This window comes from Aptenodytes patagonicus, chromosome 3 (genome assembly GCF_965638725.1).
Source record: "Aptenodytes patagonicus chromosome 3, bAptPat1.pri.cur, whole genome shotgun sequence".
NCBI lineage: Eukaryota > Metazoa > Chordata > Aves > Sphenisciformes > Spheniscidae > Aptenodytes > Aptenodytes patagonicus.
Genome location: NC_134951.1, coordinates 99547661 through 99574092, shown reverse-complemented (window position 1 = coordinate 99574092; position 26432 = coordinate 99547661). Strand labels below are relative to the sequence as shown.

Genomic DNA, 26432 nt, shown 5'->3' with positions numbered 1-26432 from the left:
TTTTTCAGCCTTTACATTAAGATTTAGGCATCCTGTTATTCTGGTCCAACCTTCTGGCCCATCTAACTGTATGACCATGAAAAAGATGGTCAAACTCACGTGACAAATTATCTTTTTTTTTTTAATACAACAATACAAATGGAAAGCCATTAAATGTTTTTCCCCTATTCTGCTAGTGCACAATGATTAAGTTTCTCATCACATGTGCATTAGTTAGTATGGCAGAAAAACATTTCCTCCCACTTTGCCACCCTTCAGTTGAATGATCCATGCACATTCCTAATGTTCTCCTAAAACTAGCATTTCCTGGACTGTAAAACTATATTTTACGAGCTAATAGTTTAGATTTTCCATATTCTAGGGAGAGATTGCATTATCAGAGAAGCTTGTGCCAAAAAAATGAAAGGAAATGTTTTCCCACCAAGCCCTTCACAGAACTAATGGAATTAGCTTTGCATCTACACTAGCAAGATTTAGGCAAGAAAGGCAAAACTACCTGGCTTATCAGATATTTTCTTCCCTCAAAATTAAATAAATAGTATCAAACTGTAGACATTTTTTCAATTTCTGGATTCGCTAGGCAAAAAGCCCAGCCAAAACGTTGTGATTAACTAAAGCGGAACTTCTGACTTCAGCATATTCTCTTCTGCTTACACTTTTCAGATAGAAAGCCAAGTTTTGTAAACTGTGCTAAGAAATGCTGAAATTTTGGAAAAAGAAAGTGAGGTAAATAGATACAATGATTTTACATAAATAGAAAATGACAAAGTAATACAAGGTAGCTAACTCCATCTCAGCCCCATAATTATTAACAATTCTGGACAAAGAGGACAAATAGAAGGGAAAGGCTAGAAGAGAAATTCAGAAAACTACAACAAGGAGAAAAAGGAATAATTTCCCAATGCAGAAAGGCCTTGAAGGAAGAGGAGATGGAAAGATGATAGGAAAAACTTGGTTTTTGTCATCTCTCTTGATTTTTTTCTGCTGAACTGTTTGTATAGCCTCCATCTTTACCACACAGCTACAGAGACTAATACAGTGCTAACACTCGCTCTTGACACTGTATGACTTCTCAGAAGGACCTCTTGAATGCTGGCCTCACATGGGCTGCAGTCAAGCTGGCTAGGCTACCCCAGGAGAGGATTCCCAGCCAGAATCCCCTTTTGGGGATTTCTCATTTTAAACCCAGTACAAGCACAGCAAAAATAAAAGGCAGAAAACCTGTGCCTGGTTTATGACACACCTTGCTAGCTGGGTCAAGGAAACAAATGAGGATTCCCTGGGGGAACTGAGTGGAGCTCAGACACCAAAACCAGACCAAAATACATTCAAAATTAGATTCTTTCAGGTCTGGCCTAAAGAGGAACATTGTACTGGCGTAGCTCTATTGTTTGAAAACATCATCAAAAATGTATACCATAAATGCCAACAATACCAGCCAAAAGGTCCTTCTGCTGGGAACGCTCCTGAATTAAATTAAATTACTCTTCTGGTGGTATAAAATGGGACTTTGTCACCCCTGCCTATCCATACCAGACAAACCTCAGCAAGGCCTCAGTGACCATACGCATATAAAGAACCTAACCTTATACATAGGTTATGATATATATGTGTGTATATATATGCACACATACATACATCCCCCATATATACAAATGGGTAGGATCAATATAGAAGGACAGGAATAAACAGTGTTCAGAATTCACGTTTGTTTTAGAAAATTAAACAGTAAATAGCACTGGATTGTAAATAATCAAAACACATCTTGACATATAAAGTCAAGACATGACTAAAAAGTGAATACAAAAAATGTGAATATAAGTAAGTTCAAAATAAGAAAAAAAAGTCTAATAAAATGCAGGATCCAATCCTGCATTCTGTTTCACTTAAATTCCCCAAGTTCAACTGAAACAAAAGTAATATAAAGCTTTCAGTACAAGAGCAGTAGGTTAGGGGTTCCAAGAATGAAATCTTCTGCTGCCATCCCAAATAGAGCAAGTAGAAGAGATAGTAATGCTAAAATAGTTCAAACTTACCCACACATTTCCCAAAGAGAACCCACTGCCATGACTTTAAAGTCATACTCTGAAAACCATCGTGCTCATTGCCTTTATGCAGGGGCTTTCATACTGGAACGTAACACCTGCCATCTTTGCCAACACTACAAGAGCCAGACTTTTTAGAACAAAATAGTTCAAATGGCATTAGCTAATATAAGGGGTGTTTGGGCTTTTTTGTAGCTACTGTGAGCATAGGAACAATTGATGCTGTTAAACATCTGTCTCATGCACCTGATAGTAAATGAAGAACAATTATGGAACAGGGAGATATTTAAAGGATCTCTCCACTACCCATTAAAAGCTAACTCAGCAAGTTGACAGTAATAATGATTATAATAATGATTAAGATTTTGAACACAGACACAGAAAACAATACAGCCTTCATGACAGTCATTATATAGCCAAATGATAAATATGGAGTCTAATAATTACAAATACAAAAACTTACAATAAACATTGCTCTACACAAGATATAGAGCATGACAGCCAATACACTTGAGTAGCACAATTAGCTGAATCAGCTCCACAATGACTGAAATCTGTACTCAGTATTAACAATTAGACAAGGGGAAACAATCTTCCCAACGCTACGTACTGGCATGAGAACCACAGTGGCCCATTCTCTGAAGTTCTGTGATGGCAATGCCCTCCTCCCATGCGAATGCAGCACTAAGTGTTCCCATATATACTAGCCCACAAGGACACATTCAACACTTACTGGGTTTCAGGAAATGCTAATGTCCTCTTGCCTCCATCCCCACTAAGGCTAATGGAGCCTTTTTGATAGCAGTGGGTGGGCAGAATAATTCTGGGGAGACTAGCTGGAGACCTGAAGTAGGATGCTAAAAAACCTAAATCCTTAAACTGACAGTTAGCTTGCATATACTGCTATTGTCTCCTCTTTGCCAAACAGAATATACTTCAAAATAATTGGAAAAGTGAGGTTAACATTTTGCATAAGCACCTCAGTTATTAACTGGCTCACATTAACAATCAACTAGGCTAACATAACAAACAATTCTTGTTACTCAAACTGGCGTCATTGTAATGAGCTCCAAATTAATCTCATCCGTACACAATCACTAATCTTGTTTTGTGCCAGCTGAATTTTTAATCAGAACAGAATGAATCATAGGTTGTTTTTAAAATACATTTCTAATACTTGTCATCCAAAATAAATAAACACTAGAGCAGAGAAGAACTTTTCTATTTAAATTCTGAGAAGCTGATTTTATTTATGCATACTACACACACAAGCATCAAATGCATATGATAGGTGAGGACACTTTTAATGAAAACAAAAAATAAGTATGTTTATTTCTAATAATGCTTTGAGCATGGACAGCATCACCAACCTAAAGAATTTAGCCCTCTGACTGTAATTAAAACTGTATGACAAACCAAAATAAAAGGAACAGTTGCCCCTCTGTTGCATTGCTCCTCCATCTCTACATCATTCTAGAAGGTCAGAATACACACATTCAGACCCTGCGACCAGCAGAGTAACTACTTCTGGTAAGGTGTGTAATGAAGCATATATTTTGCAGTACTGAACTTGAGACTCAACCTGAGTTTCAAACCACAGTGATTTTAATATTTGTGCAAGACACAGAAGCAAAGCTGAGTTTCAATGAGCATTTTCGACTCGATTCTGCAATTGTAATACCAATTTAACAAAGCAGTTGTTTAGCTTTGCTTATAGCAATGAGTGCTCAACATATCACCCCAGTGCTGAAACACAGCCCCAACCATTTAGGCATTCTTTGGGGAAAAAAAAAAGATAATATGAAGTCTTCACCTACAGCATCTACTTTTTAAAATGCAGTACTTCTGGAATCTTGTTTTAGCTGTCTGGCTAACAGCCGCTTAACTGAACACCTGTTACTGTGCTCACATGAAAACTTAACTCAAAGGTCTGCCCACAGCCATGGAAACTGAAGGAGTGACTGAAGCGATCCGCAGCACAGCCATTCAAATGTCTTTAGGGAGGTCTACTGACAGCCTCTATTACAGCCACATGAGCTTGAGGAATCTGGAGTACCCGGTTCTCACTTCAAGCTAAGCATAACGGCTGACTCAAGCCATGTAACACCACGTGATGACTTCTGCCTGGAAAACAAGACACTCAGGCAGATGACAGCAGCGCAGGAAGGCTCAACGTCAGAATTCCCATAGATCCGGCGGCACATATTACTTACTTAGAGACTGCACTCCTCATTTAATACCATCTACATGCTTTTGTGAATGGTAGATTCTGGTTTGATTGCCAGGAACTGTTGTATTGAAAGTATCTGAAGATTGCTCAAGATTAAGAGCGTTAAATTATGCTCAACGTGCTAATCTATTTTTACTTACAGTCAGTAGAAAGATATATTAACACATTAAAAAATTCTGCTAATATCTTAGAATTCAATTAAAATTATCTTCATTAAACAGCTCTGAGATCTGTGGAAAAAAGGGAGTTATTCAAATACTTAGCATAATAAGCAAGTTATTGTTAATGTAACATTCTGAAGAAAAACTCTGCAAACCATGTTGAACATTAAAAGGCGAATGCAAAAGCAAAAATACACCATATAGACCATAGCTGCAAGGTGGAGATAACACACTGATAACATCAGGATGGACTGCAGGAGAATGACCAAGGACCTTATCAAAAAAGGTTACATTTACATAGTGAACACTATAGCAAGGCATAATGACCAAAGGAAAGCTGTTGGCTTGCAAATTTCTTTTTTAGTTTGCTTTTAATTTTAAAATAGGCTGGTTAATATCTCATTATGCATCAAGGAGCAAATGGCTTTTCAAGCTGCTTTCCAATGAAGAGAATGGGAAGTTTGTTCTGTGCTTAGGCAGAAGAAAAGCAACGCTCCCAAAAGAAGTATCATTAATGAACAATGTACGAAAGAAAGAAAACTAAGGATGTTTTTATCCTTGCAGGTTTCCCTGTAGATCACTAGTGCTAGTGACTTCTTTTCACATGAGAAATATGGCACCATATCACACTCCATCTGAACAGCATTTCTGCAAGATGCCCCAAATTATCTTTATTTAATATCTCATTTGCTATTTGTTATTAATTTCAGCTTTCCAGCACATTAAAAAGTGCTCCTCTTCCTTTAACATCAACTGCAGAAAGTGGTTGCTAGGGTGAATACTTCTAAGGAGCTTGTAAGATTGTGAAACAACAAAACAGAAGAGGAAAATAGGAGAACTGGTAAATAAAATAGTGTGAAAACAATTCTAGAATTGTCATATAAAGTAAAACCTTTTCTATAAACAAGCCTAACAAAATAGCTATTCAGCAGCACCATGCCTCCTTCCCAAAGGAGTTTGTGAGCTTAACAGGAAAGGTGGAAGCAAAGAAGTAAGACATTCACCTCTTAAAAATCCTGTTAGGTATGCTAAAAATAATTATTAAAACCAATTCTTTTAAGACTGTGTAGTTTCTCAATATAACAGTATGAAGAGAGTAAAGCTAAAACCAAAAAACAACACATCTGTCACGTCATGTGAAGGACACGTTCAATTCTGTGGCCACTGCCTCACGTTCTTCCCCTATGACACCTGTAGCCCAGAACAGAACAGTGCAGAACGACAGCCTCTCACTTACTTTGGGGAGCTCCCATACCTGATGAAATCACCCAGCAGCACTGGAGACGTGCTGATAAAGCACAAGAGAGGCTGCAGGAGAGGACTATGCAAAGAGCCTCTCCCCTAGCAAGGCTCTACGCCAGGAGAAGTACAATTAAAAGACATTTCCCAGGTGCCTGTTTGTGCCATTGATTCCCATATACCCTTACAGGTAGCCTATAAAATAAAGTATATTTGAAGTGTCAATTGCTTTTTGGGTCAACTTTCTAATAAAAGCTGAAAATTTTGAAGGGAAAAAAAAAAAAAAAAAAAAAAAAAGAAGTGAGATCATGACCTACTATGTGGGTGACTGACCAGGAATTACAGTAGAGCTCTCTGGCAAAGGCATACTTTTCTGACACAGCCACTAAACTCTGCACCGTAACCACAGTCCCTGGACACTTATTGGAAAAAATATGCCCAAACCCTACTGACAAATGATACTGTCGACCCAGAAACAAGGCTGCAGGTCTGCAAAGGCAGCAGAATGAAACCTAAAGAGAAGGGAAGAGTAAGAGAGAAAAACACTGGGTTTCAAAATACCTTAATATGGCTTTAGTAATTACTAGTAACTTCTGAGAGGGAGAAGTATTTTAAAAGCATAACCATTGTTAGCTTCTTCAAACAAGGCTTTACTACTGGAGGCTAATTTTGAATAGTGAACAAAACGCTTGTTTTCAGGTTGTGGTGTTTCTTCTTCCATAGTAATAAGACAGTGTAAAAATATTTTTTCATTAAGTTAATTTTTGACCCTCCCACCTTTTAAGAGGGCACTTCTCTGTCTTTATGGTAACACTACCACATATGAACAGGTATCTTTCCTTGACACAGTGGTTTCAACAACATACAACCTGGTTTTATCCTTCCTCATGGGAAAACAAAATCAACATCACTACACAACATTATGCTACTTTTTCTGGAACTAAATGCTTTTTAAAGACACAATTGAGCAATCCTTTTTGCTGAAACAGATCTTTTGAGATGGTCAGATATTAAAAAGACACCTTTTTAAAGATATTCTGATAGTTATTGTAAATGTCATCTTGTCTCGATTAAAATATTTTAAACCCCCCCTACATTTATGGATTCAACTTTAAATCACAGTAGAAGACAAAGTGTTTATACTCACATAACAATGAGATAAAAGGGTTTGGGTTTTTTCTTTATTCTGCATTGTTAGCAAATTCCTATTGCTGAAGCTATTCTGAAAAAAACAAGTCTCTTTGCATGGTACAAGGTTCCCAAACAGTGAAGTACTTACATGCAAGGCAGAAGGATCTGGCAAAAATTCAGCATCCTCTCCAAAGATAAAATCTGGTGGCAGGTCAGGATAGTGAGCATTGAAAATTATATCCCCTGAAAAGCAATAAATGAAAACATTGTTTGCACTTTTATGTATGTGCTTATAAATAAATAAAATATTGTACATATGATACACATTTTTAATATAAAATTTGATAGCTACATTAAATATATTTCATGTATATATCCATGTAATTTTTACAAAAATTCACATGCAAGATAAGCATCAGATGTTTTGGGGTATGAAGCCAAATTCCTGAGGCACAGCTTCTTCCTCCTCTGCAAGCAATGGAACATGAAATACATTATTACTTCATATCTCAAATGGCAATTCCAACACTATTGAGGGTTGCCTCAAAACACCGAGTTAGAAAAGTGATCTTGTTTTAAAAAAGTACCACATTTAGATTGCTGTGTTTTGTATATTAAGTTAAAGTCAAAGGCAAACTACCAAGATCAGGATTTTCAAAATACTGGAGCTTTTAAAACTTAGTAGTGCTTACTCCCTCTTCTCCTCGCCACCCACAACTCTTAGAAGGAAGAATATGCAGTTCAATAGGAACCATTCCAACTATCCAAATTCTGGCCAAGAGAAATGCAGTATTACACATTTAAATGGAGAGACTAAAATTAACTAAAAATATGAAACTTCATCACAGCTTGGCACTGAGTTCTCATCTTGCCAGTGTCACAAGATATACAATTAATTACTGATGTGGTAGTTCAAAGAAATTTGGGTTGTAGTATTTCACTAGTAAACATACTTCAGAGTTCATATAGGTCAAAAGGCAGTCATCTGCATGTGAGCTCTTAAAAAAACACCCACAAGTCAAGGAAAAAAAAAATCTAGCATTACTTTTCTACCTCCCAATAACTCTTTCCTCTTTATGAAGCTATGAAAGAATAACTCCAAGCTTTTGCATAAAGCAGATTTGTGAGGTAGCAGGCATTAGAAGAAAGAAGTCAATACCTACTAAGTGTTACGACTTGTTGAAAATCTACACAGCAAAGTAAAACCAGTGTGGTAAGCCTTATAAACAATTCTGTTCAGAGAAAGTAAAACCACTTTTTATTTTTTCAAAAACTATGAATGTAGAACTGGAGAAAAGCATTAGCTGAACAAATCTTACAAAGCCACATCGCTGGCTCAGTGATATCACCATCTCAGGACATCCAACATGACAGTTTTAATCGCTAATACTCTGTAAACTTATCTTGGCTCTAGCTGGAAGCAAGGATGCTGTAAAGATTCATTTGCAGAGGATGAGGGCTCATGACCAAGAAGCCAACGGCCACTCTGGGGTAGGTATGCTCTACAGTATCGCTCCAAATCATGAACTCACTGATCACGCAACTCAGTAGAGCACAGCGTGGGTTTCTCCTGTCTGCACTCCTACCTTCCTTTCACAAATGTCAGGAGCACAAGTATGGGGTGCAGGAAAGAGTAGAGGTCCGCCAGTTAAAATATCCAACACAGTCAACATAAAATCAATCTTATTTCATTTTAAAGAACGAAACAGGCACCAATCCTAGAGGAAACTGCGTAAAATTGCAACAGGCAATGCCCCTATATTAAGTAAGAGAAAATAATTACTAGACTGCCTAAACTGTAGTACAACAACAAATAATTCAGAAAAGTTGATGTTCACTAGACTGGATAGTTCCTATGCCACCATAACTCAACCCCTTTCTTCATATTTACTACAATTAAAAAGTCATGTATAGCTCCTTATAACAACCCTACCGATTTCCACGTACAGAGCAGGCAACTATTGAGGTTATATGTTGAAGGAAATAGCACCTTAATACATTCTTTGACTGACCTTTGCTTCATAGATAAAGAGGTGTGTTATGAATAACTCAGAACATAGTATAATGAAAAAGCTTGGCCTGTGACTTAGGTAGCCCAATGCTACTCTGAAGGAAAGAATAGTATCTGTGTTTTTGCCATGTTCTTATGTGATGCTGAGTAACTCATTAAACACATTTTTCATATTGCAGTTGCTAGTTGCATGCTTTTCATTCTCTGTATTCCTGCTTTAACAGAGTTGACGAAACAGAGTACACATAGCTACAACTCAGCTCACTAAGAGCTGCACTCCAACTACATAGATACTACAAAAGGCTGCTTGGAATAAAAGAAGGATCAAAATAACTGCATATTTTTATATTATACCTCCATATTTGATTAGTGAAAAACTATTACAGAACCTTACATCACGAGGTGACTCCAAGACTCTGCTTAGATTAGCTAGATTGGCACTAAACTGTATTCAGCTCTGCAAGCTCCACATTAACGGGTGAACCTCAGGAAAGCTGTGACAGTAGGTGCAATGTGAAGGTTCAAGCAGGTACAAACTCTTTTTTGCCCCAGTGTTTTCAGTTCTACAGCAATATGAAGTGAAGAGAACTCACAGCAGCTCCCAGAACATCAGCAGTGCTCAAGTATGACAGTAAATTAAAATTGGCATTATTTGTTTAACATGCTAGGTGGTAAACTTTTACAATTTGGGGTTCAGGTCAGCTGCATATCCCAGCACAGTGATTCCTGCTGTGGGACCAGGGCCAACAGCTGGGGACAGTACCCTCTTCGACCACTCAGGTGTGATGTGTGGCCACATTGAGGTCAGGCACATCACAGTTGCAGCTGGCCAAACCGATCTATTACCTCTCCCACATGCTCATAGTTCTTCTTTACAACCTTCTGTCACACCCCTTCCTCCACTGAATATTAGTGGCATATCACTCCTTATCCACAGTGAGTGACCGCTATGCAGATATTTTGGTTTAAAAAGTTTTCATGACCTACTGATATCAAAGAACTATTCAGTACAAGGGACAGAATCCAGAGTCAAAATTAACATTGTGACATTCAATTTTCTGTTACTATTACTTATAATTGTTGTAATTGCTTCTACTTGCCCAGGGTAAACATACCTCAAATCCAAACTCCCAAGTCCCTTTAGTAAAGGTCATTTTGAGACCCAATATATCAGCATTAAAGCCAATGTGTATCACAAGATTACTTTTCTCTATAGTGTAGTCATTTTCCAAAAGACTATACAATACATGGCTGAAGGGTTCTCCAGGCTTCAAAATAAATAAAACTATTATTTCAGTGCCTGTTAATCATACAATCACAAAACACTAGTGCTGAGACCATAGTCAAAACATTTTACAACCCCATGGAACCTAAAAAAATCATGCTGTTGTCCTTATTTTCTAATTAAACCAGAAACATATCATTTAATGAATCATTAACACTCTCCTTCCTACAGCACCATAGGTTTTTTAACCAAATGTAAACCCTAATTCATTCTGCTACAATCAAACCTCACACAGGCTGGGTGACTATTAATAAAGACAAAAAAGCTCAGAACAAAATGGTGTTTCCACTTCAATGTAAACAGTTAGAGAAGACCAGTGCTTCTCAGTCTGTCAGTTAAATACAGCATCTTACTATTGAAGATGATAAGATCTGACCTTAGAACAGTTTTTTCACGTATTTAAAAAGGAAAAAAGCATCCCCTCAGTTAAATCTTATTCTTGTAAGTCTCACTTCTGCCATGAATCCAAAGACATTCATCTAGTTGCTAAAAGGAAAGAAAAAAGAACCTTTTTTTGAACCATATTAGACATTCACCCATGTGACCCCTGGCCTCTGTAACTTTTCTGCTCCATCCTCTCCCCTTCCATACAGTTTCTCTTATGCCTTGCTTAATTTACCATACTAGGACAGAAAAAGTAACACCTTTGACTCTAGAAAGCTTAGGTACCAAGGAATGAGTTTGCCCTATTTGCAACTACAAGCACAAGCTATTTTCCCAAGTTACATATTCTCAACAAAAATACACCATTACAAGTCAGACTAAAGATTAAGGGAATCAATCCTAAATCTGAGTTTTGTTCTTGTTAAATGCCACAAACCAGAGAAATTAAAACTGCAGTTAACAGTTTGCTTGGCAGGACTATGACGCATAAATAACAAACACTTCTTTACACTCAAATAAAAGGTAAACAATCACAACAGCCAATGCAACAGCAAATCTAGTTTTATGTCACATAAATATTAACACTAGTCTCTGCAGTGAGCTTACAAAAATATAAGGTGTTAAAATATTTTGAATCACCAGCTACCAGTTTGTCCTGACCTGGTAGAAATATCAATTTTTTCAACAACTACTTTATTTAATATTTACGTGATATTACCTGTGGCTTACCCTCTTCAAATATTATTGTGCTGGGGTGAAAGCATAAAATTTTCAACCAATAAAGCCATCTGCAAAATTATTGTGCTTAGAATTTGAGAATGGTTACCATTTTAATTTTGAAAGCAAAACCACCAAAAAAATCATTATAGCCCTGCATTCTCTTCCCTTCTCGCCTAAATGAAACAAATACCCTTTTCCTTGCATCTCCAGCACTTGAGTATGCAGTTCCTCATATGTTTCAACTCTGTTTGCCCTTATTCCCTTGACAGAAAGCAAACCGTATGGCGTTCCACAGCGCTATTAACCATGACCATTCCAGCGTAAGAACAATGCAAGCAAAACCTTCACAGTTAGACCATATTTATCTCATTTCTGTAGATACACTGGCCAATAGTTACTTCAGTGGAATCACATTTCCAATTAAATACTACCACAGAATTTAAAATTACTTCAATAAAGTTAAAGCCACGGAGTCAAAGATAAATTTAGAAGAAAAAGGATGTATTATACATCTTTTGCTTTTCATTATCCAAAACTATTACTTTTTCTTCCTTTTCTCTCCTCAGGCAAACAGCATTAAATTTTGAAGTATTTTACTTTACAGGATTTCAAAGGAAAAGTTAATATGCTCCCAATAGACAAAAAGATAGAAATATTAATTCTTAAAGCTATAATTTATTTTAACACACACACACACACACACACACACTGCTCTTTTCTCATCTATCAAAATGTGTAAGCAAGTCTAACAAAGCAGTAAGGATTGACTACAAGCAAGATAGGTTTAACTCTGAAACTGAGAAATTTCTTAAATCCTTACAGCTGCCTTCCACTGGCCTAGCCTATATACAGTTTTTCCTCTCCTGATAACTTCATTTTTGGGGTATTTTTCTTTCTTTTTTTAACCATACTGTAAATTTGGTAGTAGTGAAAGATGTTGTACTGAGAGTGCCACAGCATTAACATCTCTGATTACCTAAAGGCAGCAAAATTAGGAAGCAACATATCAGTTAACTTCCTAAACTCTACTTTTGAAAGGATATCTATCTTCTTCAGCTTTTTCTGACCCCAAGAATTTCTAAGTCAGCACTAAGTATGTAGAATAAACATGTGTGTCCACTGCAGCCTGGAGTAAGACCAATCTGAATGGAATTCATCATATGAAGGAGATCAATCCATTTGGCTTTTAAGAAACAAACAAAAAATCCAAATGCAAATTGATCATGAAATGCATTCAGGTAAAAGGGAACAGTGTTGATGCAAGTGACCAATCCTATGTGCAGAATCAGTTTGGGGAAAATAAAGATACTGGTCTTGTTGAATATTAAAAAAAAAAAAGTAGAATTATATTATTCATTTATTCAGAATGCTAACCTATCTCTTCTAGTAGCCACACAAATTGTAGACAAAAAACACTGATCAGTCCCCTCTATAAACAAATTCTTACCTAAAGCAGCTGTTAATTGTCTTTACAAGTACAAAAAGAATCAGTTATTCACTACGATCTGCAACCAAGATACTAAGTCAGCATAGTCAGCAGTATGAAAGGATTTAAATGAACTAAATGCAGACCTGCTGACTTGTCATTGGATTCCACTCTAAAGATTTTTGCTCTACAGGCTTTAAGTCAAATATAGTAATACACTACCTATAGAGCCCCTTATTAATTGGTTGGCAAGAAAGATACAGTTCCTGAAATGACAATACGACTTTGGTAAATACAAAACTACTACTGGAAGAAGATACGGGAGTAATTCTATTTTTGCTGTAGTGTTGCTGCTGCCAGGCTATTCTTCTCTCAGGTAGAGAAGGATAATTAAACCTCAAAAGCTCCTCTTAAAACGATCTGTTGAAGCAGGACTTCTGTCCACATGGGAGGACAGCTACCCTCAAATAGTGTCTGGGAATACTGTGGGACCTTTGCTCACCTGACCATAAACAATAATCCTATTACAGTAAACCAAGCGTAGCTTCAACTTTTTACAGGTTGTTTAGTGGAAGTCAGAAATATTCATGAAGCTTGGAGACAACATCTGGTAGCAAGAGGCCAGGATGATTTTGAGCTTCATTTCTGGCTTCACATGTGAACCAAGGTATCAGAAAAGGCAAGGCAGAAAAGTCAGTATTAGAGACTCAAAGATATCTCTTAATAGAAGGACAATTTGAAAAAAAGGTATTGACTGCATTAAAAAAAAACCCCTCTCTGTACCTCTGTGACACTCCAGAAGAAATCCTAGCTACTCCACTACATGCAAAGCTGCAAAGGACCCAGTCTCCATGAGCTTGGTTCAGTTGTTTAACCAAGTTGTTTAGTGTCATTTGAGATGCCTCAGGGCACATTCATGGTAGCTATGACACAAGGTTTTTCAGAGAGATCAGTGCCCTTTGGGTCAGCAGCTGAAAAGGCCAAGCAAGATAGCCTAGGGAACAAACAGTTAGACATCTATAGTTCGGCAAGTGAATCAAGTCTCACTTTTCCAATAAAAGAAAAAAGATATAGGAAGGATCTGCAGGATGGTTATTTGGTTCTTGGGCAAAGGATTGCAGGTGTGGGTTTTTTTCTTTCACTTCAACTGACAAATGCTGCTGTAGGAGAAAAAAACCAGAGGAGTAAGACTGCGTACAGAAAGAGAAATTATGTTCTGTTGTAAAGTGGGCAAATCTGCAAAAACGGAGTAAAAGTAAATGAGCTGGATCCCAAGCTGAACAAGAAGGCAGCAGGACAATCTTAGTTATTTGCACTTCTGTAGCCGGGCAAATGCCTTCTCAGAAACTTTAGTACTAGAATTGAAGAGGACAAAGATTAGAACAACAGATAATACAAGAGAGGATAAGATATTGGTAGAAATTAAAGACAGCCAACACTGAAGTTACAACAAACAGAGACACTCGGTAGGTGAGAAAAGGAAAGGCGAAAATGAAGAACAAATACATTCAAGCAAATGGACTGTAGACCACCACCAGTAACTGCAGCCCAAACAGGAGAAGAAAGGAGGAAAAAGCAAAGTAGGAAGGCACTATGGTAATACCAATGCGGAGGCCTAACCTAAAATCTTTTTAAAGTCCACACTTGTACATAGATACTTGTAAGGTCACTTCTCTTGATGCAGAAATATACTATTTAAGACTTACACCTGCAAAAACTTCTGTCATCTACTTGCTCAAGGGAAGTCCAGAACATAAGGAAAAGTGTCAAAAAAAACCCCACCCCAACCCAAGTGAGAGGAAAGCGATTATTTAGAAGGGGAAAGTATTGTTGTAAACTTTGTATGCTACGAATAAATAAATATAATAAAAAGATTAGAGACTCTCTCAACATTTCCCATTAGGCACATTCATTAGATAATGAACAGGTTACCGAAGGAAGAAGATTCATTAATCCTGCCACATAAAGCAAGACTCAGCAAAACTTCAGAAAACATACTGCCCGGAAAAATTTTTGGTACTTTCCATGACCCAGCAAAAAGACTCTTACCATACACATAATGGTATCACCTAAGTATAATCTGAATTACAGCAACCAAAGTCCCTCCCATAAGAGCCTCAACTAAAGCACAACCTGTGCAAAATAACCTAATGGTGCACAGAAGACTGACACATGCATTGTAGCAACCTAGTTATGAGAATCTTAAATCTTACAATAACTTGTAAAATCATTTTTACAATTGTTTATTGGCACAATAAACAAGTGTTTAGCAAACAAATTTGCAAAGCAGCTTTTAAAAGGGCAACAAGGTGGCCAGGCTCTTCTCTGTATTTATCATTTTGTTTGTTTCTAATTACTTCCTTAAAGTAGAAAGCCACAGGAAGACTAGATAAACTTACTGAAAGAGTTCCATCGCAGGCATAAAAGCAGATGAAATTCTGTACAGTATATTATGGGCAATATTCTTAGACTAGTTAGGTGCAAAACTGTGATTTCCCCCTCTAAGGCCTATAACTAAAATGAGGAAGAAACTAAGAAACAGAAATCAGAAGCAAAAAAAGAAAAACTAAGCTTCAAATGAGACAAAAGAAACGTTCTTCAGGATCAAGGAAACCAAAGTGGTGGCAGTAGAACTCAGAGCTGTAATCCACTCACATAAAAACAGTGAAAATCAAACAGAAGATGAAAATACTAGAGTTCAAGAGGCCACAGAGAACAGTAGCATCGCAAGGGCAACACATTGTTTAATCACTGTGAAATTCCAGATGACAGCACTCAAGGACAGAGAAGGAGGGAGGCACCAGTGCCTGAAAAAGAAAATGTGAAGAGCACAGGCAAAAAAAAAAAAAAAAAAAAAAAAAAAAAAGAGTCAGGCTCTTAGTAGCAAGAAGCAGTGAAAGCTTGAGTGAAAATGGAAAACCAAAACCAAGAGATTCCAGGGTTTGCTCAAGCAAAATTGCAATGACCAAGGAACTGATTCTTAATGGTGTATTTTAATTATTAATATTATTCAATAAAGACTATTACAGCTTATAACTCTGCTTATCCTGACAATTTCTACTATGACATCTGCCTTGATGTTTTAGCAAGGAAGACCAATATGTCTGCAAGAGTTACAAAACACTTCACCCCAAGATACACAAATACGTCTACCAGAAACAATAACAAACTTTACTCAGCAGATACAGCTGTCCAGTTAGCAATAAAGGACAGCTCTGCATACCACTTAGAATGAGTTTTGTCCTTGGAACACGGATTCAACCTCTTACAGGATATTACAGTCTTCTTAGAGTTAAAACTCCTATTAAGAGCTTCGAAAAAATCAAATATAAAGGAAAGCACTGAGTTTAATGTAGCAGCATTGAGTGCTGGATGAACTAATAAAAACAATACAGCTGTCTTAGATTTTAATTGACAGTCTAGCAAGAGTAGGCTCAAGTTTTCCAACAATTCTGGCCATGAAAACAAAAAATTTATGGTTTCTCTTACAGAAGAAAATAAAGTAGAAGTGTCTCTCTGAAAGCACCATTTAAAAATTTCTGAAGTGTGATGGAAGACAATTAGTATGACAAATTAATTTATCTCCAACACCAACATAATATTTTCTCCAGTATAAAACTGTGGATATTTCCAAGGCCTCCAAGATTCCTGGCTGCAGCTGAGTAACTGTTCAGCGTAACATTCCAGCAGCTCAGAATATATGCAGGAGTAAGGTGAACATGACATTAGAAAAAAACGATTAAATAGCTAACTGGATCTCAAGAAAATGTATTAAAATTACCAACTAGCCACTCTTGACAGGATGTTTGATCTTACCAAAGCTAACAAAACAATTGTTTTTACACTACAGGTAGTCAGCCACTGCATTGCCTGCAAGTACACTTTCCCCTTTTTCAAAAAACAGTGAACTTCCTGGTCTTTTGGAAAACAGGACTGTGACTATGCAGTTATACTTCTGTAAAGTAGCATACCAACAGTCTTCAACACACTAGGATTCATACGAGGGTATTTGTACAGCGGCAGCGGTTATGATTTATGATATGCAAAGATCTGATCTGTTGCAAAGAGGATGTAACACAAACCACAAAGGAACTACACACTTCAGCCTGTATTGGGCACCGCATAATGAAGACCATACACTGGAGATCCTGAACATTTTCAGCCAATCTTTTCATTCTGGCAGATTTCGCAACTTTCCTTTGCAGAAATATTCTGCCCTTGAAAGATAACGTATCTAGCAACAGCCTACAACAAAGTATCTACAAATATCTGGTTGCACACCATGGCCGTCTTCCCCTGCCATCATTATAGATCTAAACGCAAAATTATTAAAGCTTTCTTGAATCTGCTCACATCACTATCTATTCCACATGCTGTGAGACTGAACGATGCACAGCATTTTCAAACATGTAATGCTGGAATGCGGAAGATTATTATTACTGGAATTCACTGCTATTATTAGGTACCTCTGGAAAAGATACACTTGCGTACACCACTTTCAGTTGGTCATGTCAAAATATAGAGCATCGTTAAATTATGTGTTTTGGGTTTTGCAAAGGTGGGGAAGAGCACTAGCATTATAGTTGTTTTGTTTAATTGCTTATGTGATATTCAAAATATAAAAACTGGGGAGGGGTGGGGGAAGAAAAAGCTGATTTCTCAATATTGAAGTTTAATGCATAGTCCATAATCATATTTCTAGGTACTTTAACTGGACTACAGTAATTTAGTATATTAGTGTAGTCTGTATGCCTGTGTCCTCGCATACAGGCATTTTAATCTACTAATTTTCCTTTATGAATCAGGAACAATTCTAGCCTCTACTGAAGACTTAAAGCTCTCAGAACGTAGTAATAGGGCCCTGTATGGTGATAACCGAGAGAGTTACTACAGTCCCATAAGAAAATATGATACCATTCTCTAGAGCAATGTCATCCAAGGAAGCTTCTTTTCTCTGCACCTTGATCGTAGCCATCAGGCAAGTCTCAAGTAGAATCTACTACACATTGCAGGACACATCGAGACTCAGTAGGTTGAGTCTGCTACACAATATCTTTTTTTTTTTTTTTAAAGTTTAAATAAGGACAATAAAAATCTACCTGATAGGGTAGCTGGCTTCATATAATATGGCCATTACTTACTGAAAATTCTGAATAAATGCATAGCCACATCTTTTTTTCTCCCCCCCCCCCCCCCCCCCCCAAAAATAATTGCTAGCTAGGACTTGATATTGCATTTTTATCTTTTGGAAAAGAACGATTAGTAAGCCTCTTGAGCCATGATTTCATACTTTTAGAATAAATAAAATAGTCATAGTAGACTGATACATGAGCCTAGCTCCTCTCTCGAACACAGGAGCAAACTTCCAGGCCAACTTCTGGGAATGACAACTTTCCTTATAGGTGCCAAATGGAAGCTTTAAAGTACTTCTAATGATAATAAGTTTAATTGTGTTGATTTCTGTTCATAAATGAGAAGGGCTTCCAGTGCACTACATAATGACAAGAAAAACTACTACAGAAGGAATACAACAACACTCAATATTTAAAATGTCTTGGAGAGCTATAGCATGTGTATGATGCAGTCTAAATGGTTACTGTCAAAGCAGTAAGTGTTTTAAATGGTTAACATTTCTGTTCACACTAAGTACTTGCTCCTCCAGATAGCGTATTTTCACAGACTCACAGGATAGCTGAGGTTGGACAGCACCTCTGGAGACTGCCTAGTCTAATCCCTCAGCTCAGAGCAGGGTCAACAAGAGCAGATTGCTAAGGGTCATGTCCAATCGGGTTTTGAGTATCTCCAAGGATAGAGATATACAAACTACACAAGCTCTGAGCGCAACCCGTTCTATTGTTTGACCATCCTGGGAAAAAAGTTTTTTTATTACATTTAAATGGAATTTTCTGTATTTCAATTTGTGACCATTTCCCTTCAGTGACCATCACTGAGAAGAGCCTGGCTCCATCTTCTTCACTTCCCCCATTAGGTATTTATACACATTGATAACATTTGCCCTGAGCCTTCTCTTCTCAAAAAGCCCCAGCTCTCTTGGCCTTTCCTTGTACAACAGATGCTCCAGTCCCTCAGTCATCTTTGTGGTCTTTTGCTGGATTCATTCCAGTATGTCCATGCCTTTCTGGTACTAGGGAGACCAGCACTGAACACAGTACTCCAGATGTGGTTTCACCAGTGCTGCCCTAAATCTAAAATTGCCAAGCTTTAAACATTACTTTATCTGAAATTCTTCATCCTCTCTCATATTTCAGTTGTTAGAGATAAAAAACAACACAACTTTACCATTTTTCATACGCAGATTATCAGCAACTCAAGTGTTTAGAAAACTATTTTTTACCTTCTAAAAACATACAAAAGCAAATTTTATCCTAATCCTTTGAACCAAAACACAGACTAATTGAAGAGTGGACAAATGAGCCAGCTATCTAAAGATCCTCCAAGAGTAAGGAGGATTTAACCACAACACTAAATCAGAAAAAACAAAGTCACATTTCTCTAATCTGGTCAATTATACTAGTTACTGTTTAGAGATACCTAATAAAATAACAGACAGACTTCTTTTATCAGAGCTTAATACAGAATTCTTCCTAAAAGAGAAAGAAACAAACACAAAGCATATACAGATCATAAGTGAGTCTAAAAATGGTCATGAGATTGTCTTAGTCATAACATTTTATTAGAAAAATTGGGGGGGATTTGCGACTTTTAGCTTTTAGGACTCATGTTTTCAAATTTGTAATATCAAGGAAGGCTGTAAACTTATCTTGAAAATTAGATACTCTTACAGTTGCGTGTTCTTAGAGCTGAAGCTTTAAGAAAAAACAAACACAGGTATCTCAAAACTCATAAAATTAGTTAGACACACTGGAAAACTTAACATGATATAGAACACTGTTACTGAAAGAAAGGCCAAGATGCAATAGCAATAGTTTTTAACTTACATTTCAGTGTTTCTCCAGCATAAGGGATATGTAGCTTAAACCGATCACAGCTAGGTCCAGGGGTCAAGGATGTACAGCTAAAAACGAAGATAAGAGAAGAATGTGCTAAGCAGTTACAGATGGTAGCAGATGCTAATGTTATTCTACAGGGTACAAACGACTGACATAGTAAAGATGTGAATACTAGAAATACTCATCCTTACGATTCTGAAAAAGAAGAAAAGGTGGGAAAGATGCAGGAGGCCCATTCTCTTTTGATCAGCAATTCTCACAACAGCATGAGAAACTTCAGGATCTGTGCCAACAATCCTTCCCATTTTAACACAGAAAATATACACATAAAATGTCCTTGTTTGAGACAGTTATTAGAATAATATCAATTAGTCAAAGCCATAAAATTCTCTACTTTGTATACAATTTTGCAGGTCACAACTCTCTACCTATGCCACAGGTACATGGTTACATGCTCCCTATCCCTGCCATCCAGATACCTGGGATGAATCTTAGTTTTAATACATCAAAATTCAGTCATTTTTACCTATTTTAACCTTTAATTTTTTCTTTGTGGAAAAGTCTCACAGTAAGCCTCCAGTGAGAGTTTCAGAATCAGGTATTTGATGCTATGACAACTGACCATTTCATATCTCCTGTTTATCTGGAACACCGCAATGGCAATTGGGTCTCACGGTGATGAGCAAGCATTTTATGAACATAAATGTCACTGAAAAACAGTTTAGTGTCTAGGCCAGAGATGATCAACTTTTTCACACCTTTTAAGTCACATACCAAAAATCTTTGCATAAAAAAGAACCAAATATCTCAGCTGCAAAAGGAGAAACAGCAACACATTGTTTCACTGGCAGGAATGGTCCTGGAGCTCTCACCACTGTGGGCTGGTGGCATATGACAGGTCTCAGTCGCAAAAATACTGGAAGCCCTTAGCAATTCATTGCCTTCCATACCTAGGGATCCTGATAACCCAGAAGGCTTCTTGCCAGCCTAATATCACTGAGAATTGTTTACAGCCCCAGCACAAGAGCTAGCTTGTTGCAAGCCACTTAAAGCTCAAAGCTAAAGACTGGCCAACTCTAGACAAAACAGTGAAAAGAAGGTAGACAAAGGTAAAATAAACTACCTAAGCTCATATATCAGATCACTGGTAGAGCTCTAATACAAACCACTGACAATATAATAAAAAAAAAAAAAAAAAAGACATGCTTACTGGGCCATACACACAGCCAAAAGCAAAAAGATGGGTAGGCCAGAAAGTACAAAAATTCTGATCCTACCTTATCAGATACAACACGGTAACTCCTGCAGCTCTATCTGTCTTACTGCAGAAGAGGCATCAGGGCAAACGGGGCAAGGTTAATTCACACTAACGTACTCAAAATGCTTCAGAGAGCCATTTCTCTCAGATGCTGGCTCTATAGTCTCTTTTCTCTTTACACCTGCAAGTTAAGGAAACCACGTGCACTAGCTTCAGATTGTTTTTATTCAGTGAGCTACGTTTACAATCAATTTTGTGCCCACACATAGCTTCAAAAAGAAGCAGCCACAGAACTACAGATCAATTAACTTAAATGAAGTTTCCACAAAAATACCAGAAAACATAAGCAAACCACTTGTGAGCACCTAGGATCTAACACAGATACAATTAACAGCCTACATTGATTCAACAAGAATACACCACATTTTTTCCAGTATCATTACAGAAATTAGGTAACTATCCTTGCAAACAAAAGGGAAGCAACAGATGTCCTATCTTCACTTTAGAAAGGTTTTTGCAATGTCTTGTGAGAGCACCATGCAAAACAATCTATAGAAACATAATTTAGATACAACTACTATCAGATGTGTGCAGAGCTGACTGGAAAGCAAGTTTCAGAAAAGATTAGTTCTCATCTTGCCTCATCCGGGAAGAACACACTGACTGGGTTTTCTTCTTGTAGAATACTACTTTGCATTTCATTGAAAGACTGACAATGGAAAACAGATGATGTTTATTAAACCTGCCAATGATGCCAACATGAAAGTGAACGCAGCATGCTGGACGACAGGACCAGAGCTGAAAAATGTTTTGATTTAATGGTCTGGGCTACTTCTTTTTGAATTACATGTAGGTAGGGCTTAGCAAGAACAGTAAGCATCACCACCATCGCTGGGAGTAAAATCAGTTTGAAAGATTGGAGCTCCAGTGCAACAGAAACAAGAGAATATAATTTTTTCAAAGATGTGGTTTTTTTAGTAGGTGAGAACAGCAAAACAGGAGTGCCCATTTTTAGGGGCATCCACATCCACAATGGCTGTGGATGAATTTAACAGCTATAGGTATGAGAGTATTATTATCTACTTTCAAATCATTTCTAAGGCTTACATCACATAATAAGGCCAATTCTAGGAAGCACACAAAAAAAAGCAACACAAAAAAGTCCTTTGCAAGTTCCAAAATATCTCTGCAACATCAGTTAATATTTAATGGAAGTTTCTTTCAAAGTATCACAGGTCACAGTCTGAGGCACATTTTTCAAATACCATCAAAATAACATTGTTGTTGGCTTTTCAACAGACAAAAATTTCTGATCCTGCAAATACCCTACAATCTTTTCTTTTAGCACAATGGGCCATTTGGAAATACTTAGGGAAAGTATAATTCTTTAACACTAAAATAAAAGCCTGATTTAATGGTACATGTCCCTAAAAGCAATACTAAGTATTTTTTTGTAGATTATTATACTCCACTAGAGATGTTTTTAATTTTATTGGTCTAGAAGTGATGGAAAGTGACAGTATTCACAGTCTTTTTTTTTTTTTTTGTCAAATTACTCTGGCTAGGCTGCGCAAGAGACTTCAATAACCGCAATAGACTGAGCAACCAAGCAAAAATCTTACATATGTCCATTTGAAAGGAGGCAGTTACTTTTTAGTATAAACAGTAAAAGAACAAAACTCCTAAGGCAAATCAAAACTTTGGTACATCTAGCAGTCTATGTGTGACCTCACTTCAACAGAAAGCCACAGATAATGACCTGGCTATAGACATCTTCTCCTGCTTGAATTTCCTTAACACATATAACAGCTCATAATTACAAATGTGCCCGACCCAGAAGCTTGGCCTCTATCCTCTCCAAAATGTAAGATTTTACATCTGTGGATCCTTTTACTTAACATGGTCCACACAAAAGTCACGCTGAAAAGGAATGACTTGTAACAAGGTCTTTTAAAGATTATTTGTTGTCCTATTTTCACAGGGAATTGACAGATAGAACAGTAATATCTGGTGTTGAAAATTAATTTCAGAAGCTGACTCCATCTCATGATGAATCTCCCTCTTTATTCATGGAAAAATATTACACTGGTTTGCGTATCTTCATCTAAACAGTCAATATTTTACATAGGAAAGCCATGGAAGCAAGAATTAACGCTCTGATGCTGAGAGCAGTGATATGAATTAATCTTCATAAGATGATTAATGCTATACCACAAGATCTCCCACAATGGTTTCCCTACTAAAATATCGAAGAATCATCAACTTGACAAGTTCCAGGGACAAAGGAATATGCTTGAATGTATCGCTTAACACCATGCTGCCCTACTCAAAGGAGCTGTGCTGAGACCTATAGTTGGAATCTGGTAGATGGAATCAAATATACAAGAAACCACATCTGCTGAGAAAGAGAAGAGTTTGTATTCAGCTTTTAGCTAAGTTCCTTGAGCAAACACAGCAGAGGAAACTCTAGTTGAGATACATTACATCCTTATAAAATATTATAAAGTATTCCAAGTAGGAGACAAGTAGAACATTCCTTTGTTGAGTGTTTGATGCATCTTGCAGTTGGGATTGTCTGTGACCTGTTGGGAAAAGGTTTCTTTCACAGGAAGTAACACATACATAAACTAAACCAGTTCTTATTCGAAGAAAAAGTTACTGTCAGCACCAGATGCTCAATTAGAAGTGCTCAGAATTCTTTACCAGCCACAAAAGGAAACAGGAAAGATTATCCAAGAGAAAAAAGAAGGGGGGAGATATAAAAATAAATAAATAAATCAGAAAAGTCACTCAGTTTTGCTGCTTGGAACAGCAGCAAAACATATCAGCCTATAATGATAGGTATAGTAGAAAGTATTTTTCTGCAAAATTAATACTTCTTCCCAGAGTATTCTAAAAGCATCTAGAAAGGCAGTTCTAGCTGAGCTTAACATTAAGGTTTTCTCTTATACCAATGTATTTCTAACTGACTCTATTTATAACTTCTTCTGCTTTGCTGAAGCTAAAAAAAAAAAAAAATTATTCCCTTTCCTTCTGAGCCACTTTGATATTTTACAGGATTGAAGCCATGGTGATAAGGAGGACTGTGATAGCCCTAGATTTCAACATGGTCTTCCTATCAACTAGTCTTCTACAACCATCACTTGAGAGTATTCCCAAGACAAGCAGTTTTAAGTTATCTGGGCTCTGGTGAATTCTTATCCAAAATTAAATTCTGTGCCAGCTGAAGGGGTCACAACAAAAAAAGAGCTCCACTGTTTACCACACCTTAATCCTTAAAGTCTGGAGAGGAGTTAAAAGAATTAAAACCAAAAAAAAAAAAACAAACCCCACCAACACTACCCCCCAAACCCACCTCTTTATATCCCAATATTCCAGTTTCTGGCTCATTTTTTATTCCACTCCTAAAAATCTGCTGCTTAGAACCATATAAATCCATAGCAAACATCCAGAAATGCCAACAGAAGTACAATAGCTCTACTGAAAAAATATACAATCTCCTTTGTATTTCTTCTTTTTTTATTGGCGGTAAAGGTGTATGCCCCAATATTCATGTCAGATTTATTTGATTACTATCAAATTTCTTGATTAAAAAGGTATGCAATGTGTTTAGTCATTCAAGTCTTTCTTAGATCATACAGAAGCTTTACCACCTTTTCTATCCAAAGACAAATCATCAGTGAATTTTACTGTACAACAGCAAAGAAAAATTAGACTAAGAATTTTAGTCACTATGATTTCAGGACTTAATATTGAGACTGTCTAACCTGAATAGGCAGAGATGCAAAAGCTTCTTTAATCTCATGATGCTTAGGCTGCTACACTTGCTGTTATTGAGGATCAGTACTTTTTGGATAACAGACAACTTGTTTTGTTCACCAGGCTGTTGATGTAAAAGCCAAGAAAGCTTCACACAGCATTAGAGATACCCTGATGGAGAACAATGCAAAAAAACAACACACACAAATAAAAAGAGCAACACCACAAAGGAAGTTCTGACCACTGGCTGTATTCCCAAGCCTTCCTAGCTCTAATATACCCACTATATGTTTCTAATTGCTCCTGTATATGTCATATAAAGATACTGTTAGGGAAAAAGGAGGTCAAGTTCCTTTCACTATACAAGAGGCTAAAGAAGAAAATTAGTATTATTTTAGTAATGACTAGACACGATTCAGTTAGGGCTTTAGAGGCTGAAGGTTTTGTCAGCAAGAGTCAAATACAATACAGAGGCAAAGACAGGTAAATCCCTTATTACTAATAAGAGGCAGCAAACTCAAAACTTCACCCAAAGCTCTTATTGTGGCTTTTGCTAAGAAAAACACCTTAATGTTAAACTCAAGTAGAACAGTCTTTGTTGATGCCTTTAGATTCTTCTTTCCTCCCATTTTTATAGATGGAAATCTGCTCCAGTGTTCCTCGAAGACACAATATTTCATGCCATTTAATTAAGAATTAATTGCAGAATTCACAACAGATGGGTAAGCCATCTACCGAGGCATTAAGAATAACTAAAGTGTATGGAGAGGGGAGGAGAGTGGAAGGAAGGCCAGCAGGTGACAGGTTTTTTTGCAAGGATCAGGAAACAGAAAAACGGTGAAAATCACATTTTAGAGAGCTGACACTGATGGTGAAAACCTGTATCATACTGCAGCTCCCTGCAACAGTGCACAAAGCTTTACAGGCTCCCAGAGGCCTGCAAATACACAAGAAGAGTACTGAGCAGCTGCTGCTGAAAACCAACAGATCCAACCAAAATTCTGTCAATCAGGCAAAATTTGAAACGGGAGATATAGTCTAGTCAACCAATTTTCATCTTCAGTTCCCCTTCTTTATACAGACATATGTATTAAACATATTAGAGAGAGGGACTTGCACTGGAAAAATAAAGACACACACAACTGCTTTTGGGAAATAAAAATCCAGTTACGTTTAGAGTGATTGCTTCTTACATACATATTTTAAGTAAAATATTAAAATCTGAAAACCAATTCATAATTATTCCAAAGAACTTTCCAATAGATAAACCCACTGTTTTCATAAAACTTATTTGTACCCTAGCTGGTTTCTTCAAACTTAGTATAAAATTAAATTATACACAAAGACTACTTTTGGTATTGCAATACGGATGATGATGTTGTTTTTGAACCTGTTAGTATGGATGATATTCCATAATTGCAACAGCATTTCAATCCATAGTCATCAACTGGGAAACTCCAAGGTGTCTCCAGATATGTCAACTATATTCCCAACAAAACCTTCATCTACTCTAAGTGCTGATTTTCCTATATGTACATATTTATGTTTTCTTGTATGAATTTCATCGTACTAATTGGAACTTTTAGAAAGGAGTGGGATGCTAGGCAGAACACATACCCTAGGAAAACAACCCTTCACTCTCCTTCTGCACCCATAGGCAGATTTGCATTTTTTAAAAAGTAAAGTTCAAATAACTATTTAAAATTAAATCAGCTGCCACAACCTGCTTTCACTAGAAACACTACACAAAAGCAGCTAATGACTACTGTCATTAGTAAAACAAATGTAGCAGCTGTATCTTAATAGAAAAAT

The 26432-nt window shown here is 37.0% G+C and overlaps 1 protein-coding gene across 2 annotated transcripts in view; it reads right to left on the bottom strand.

The window, feature by feature from the left end:
- Nucleotides 1–26432, bottom strand: part of BABAM2 (BRISC and BRCA1 A complex member 2) — a 181664-nt gene that overhangs the window by 139285 nt on the left and 15947 nt on the right. For both annotated transcript variants that reach the window (XM_076334393.1, XM_076334394.1), the window contains exons 4-5: nt 19592–19668; nt 6955–7049 (exon numbers count right to left, since the gene is read on the bottom strand). In XM_076334393.1, coding sequence (XP_076190508.1) covers nt 6955–7049; nt 19592–19668 — 172 coding nt within the window. The remainder of the gene's footprint in view (nt 1–6954; nt 7050–19591; nt 19669–26432) is intronic.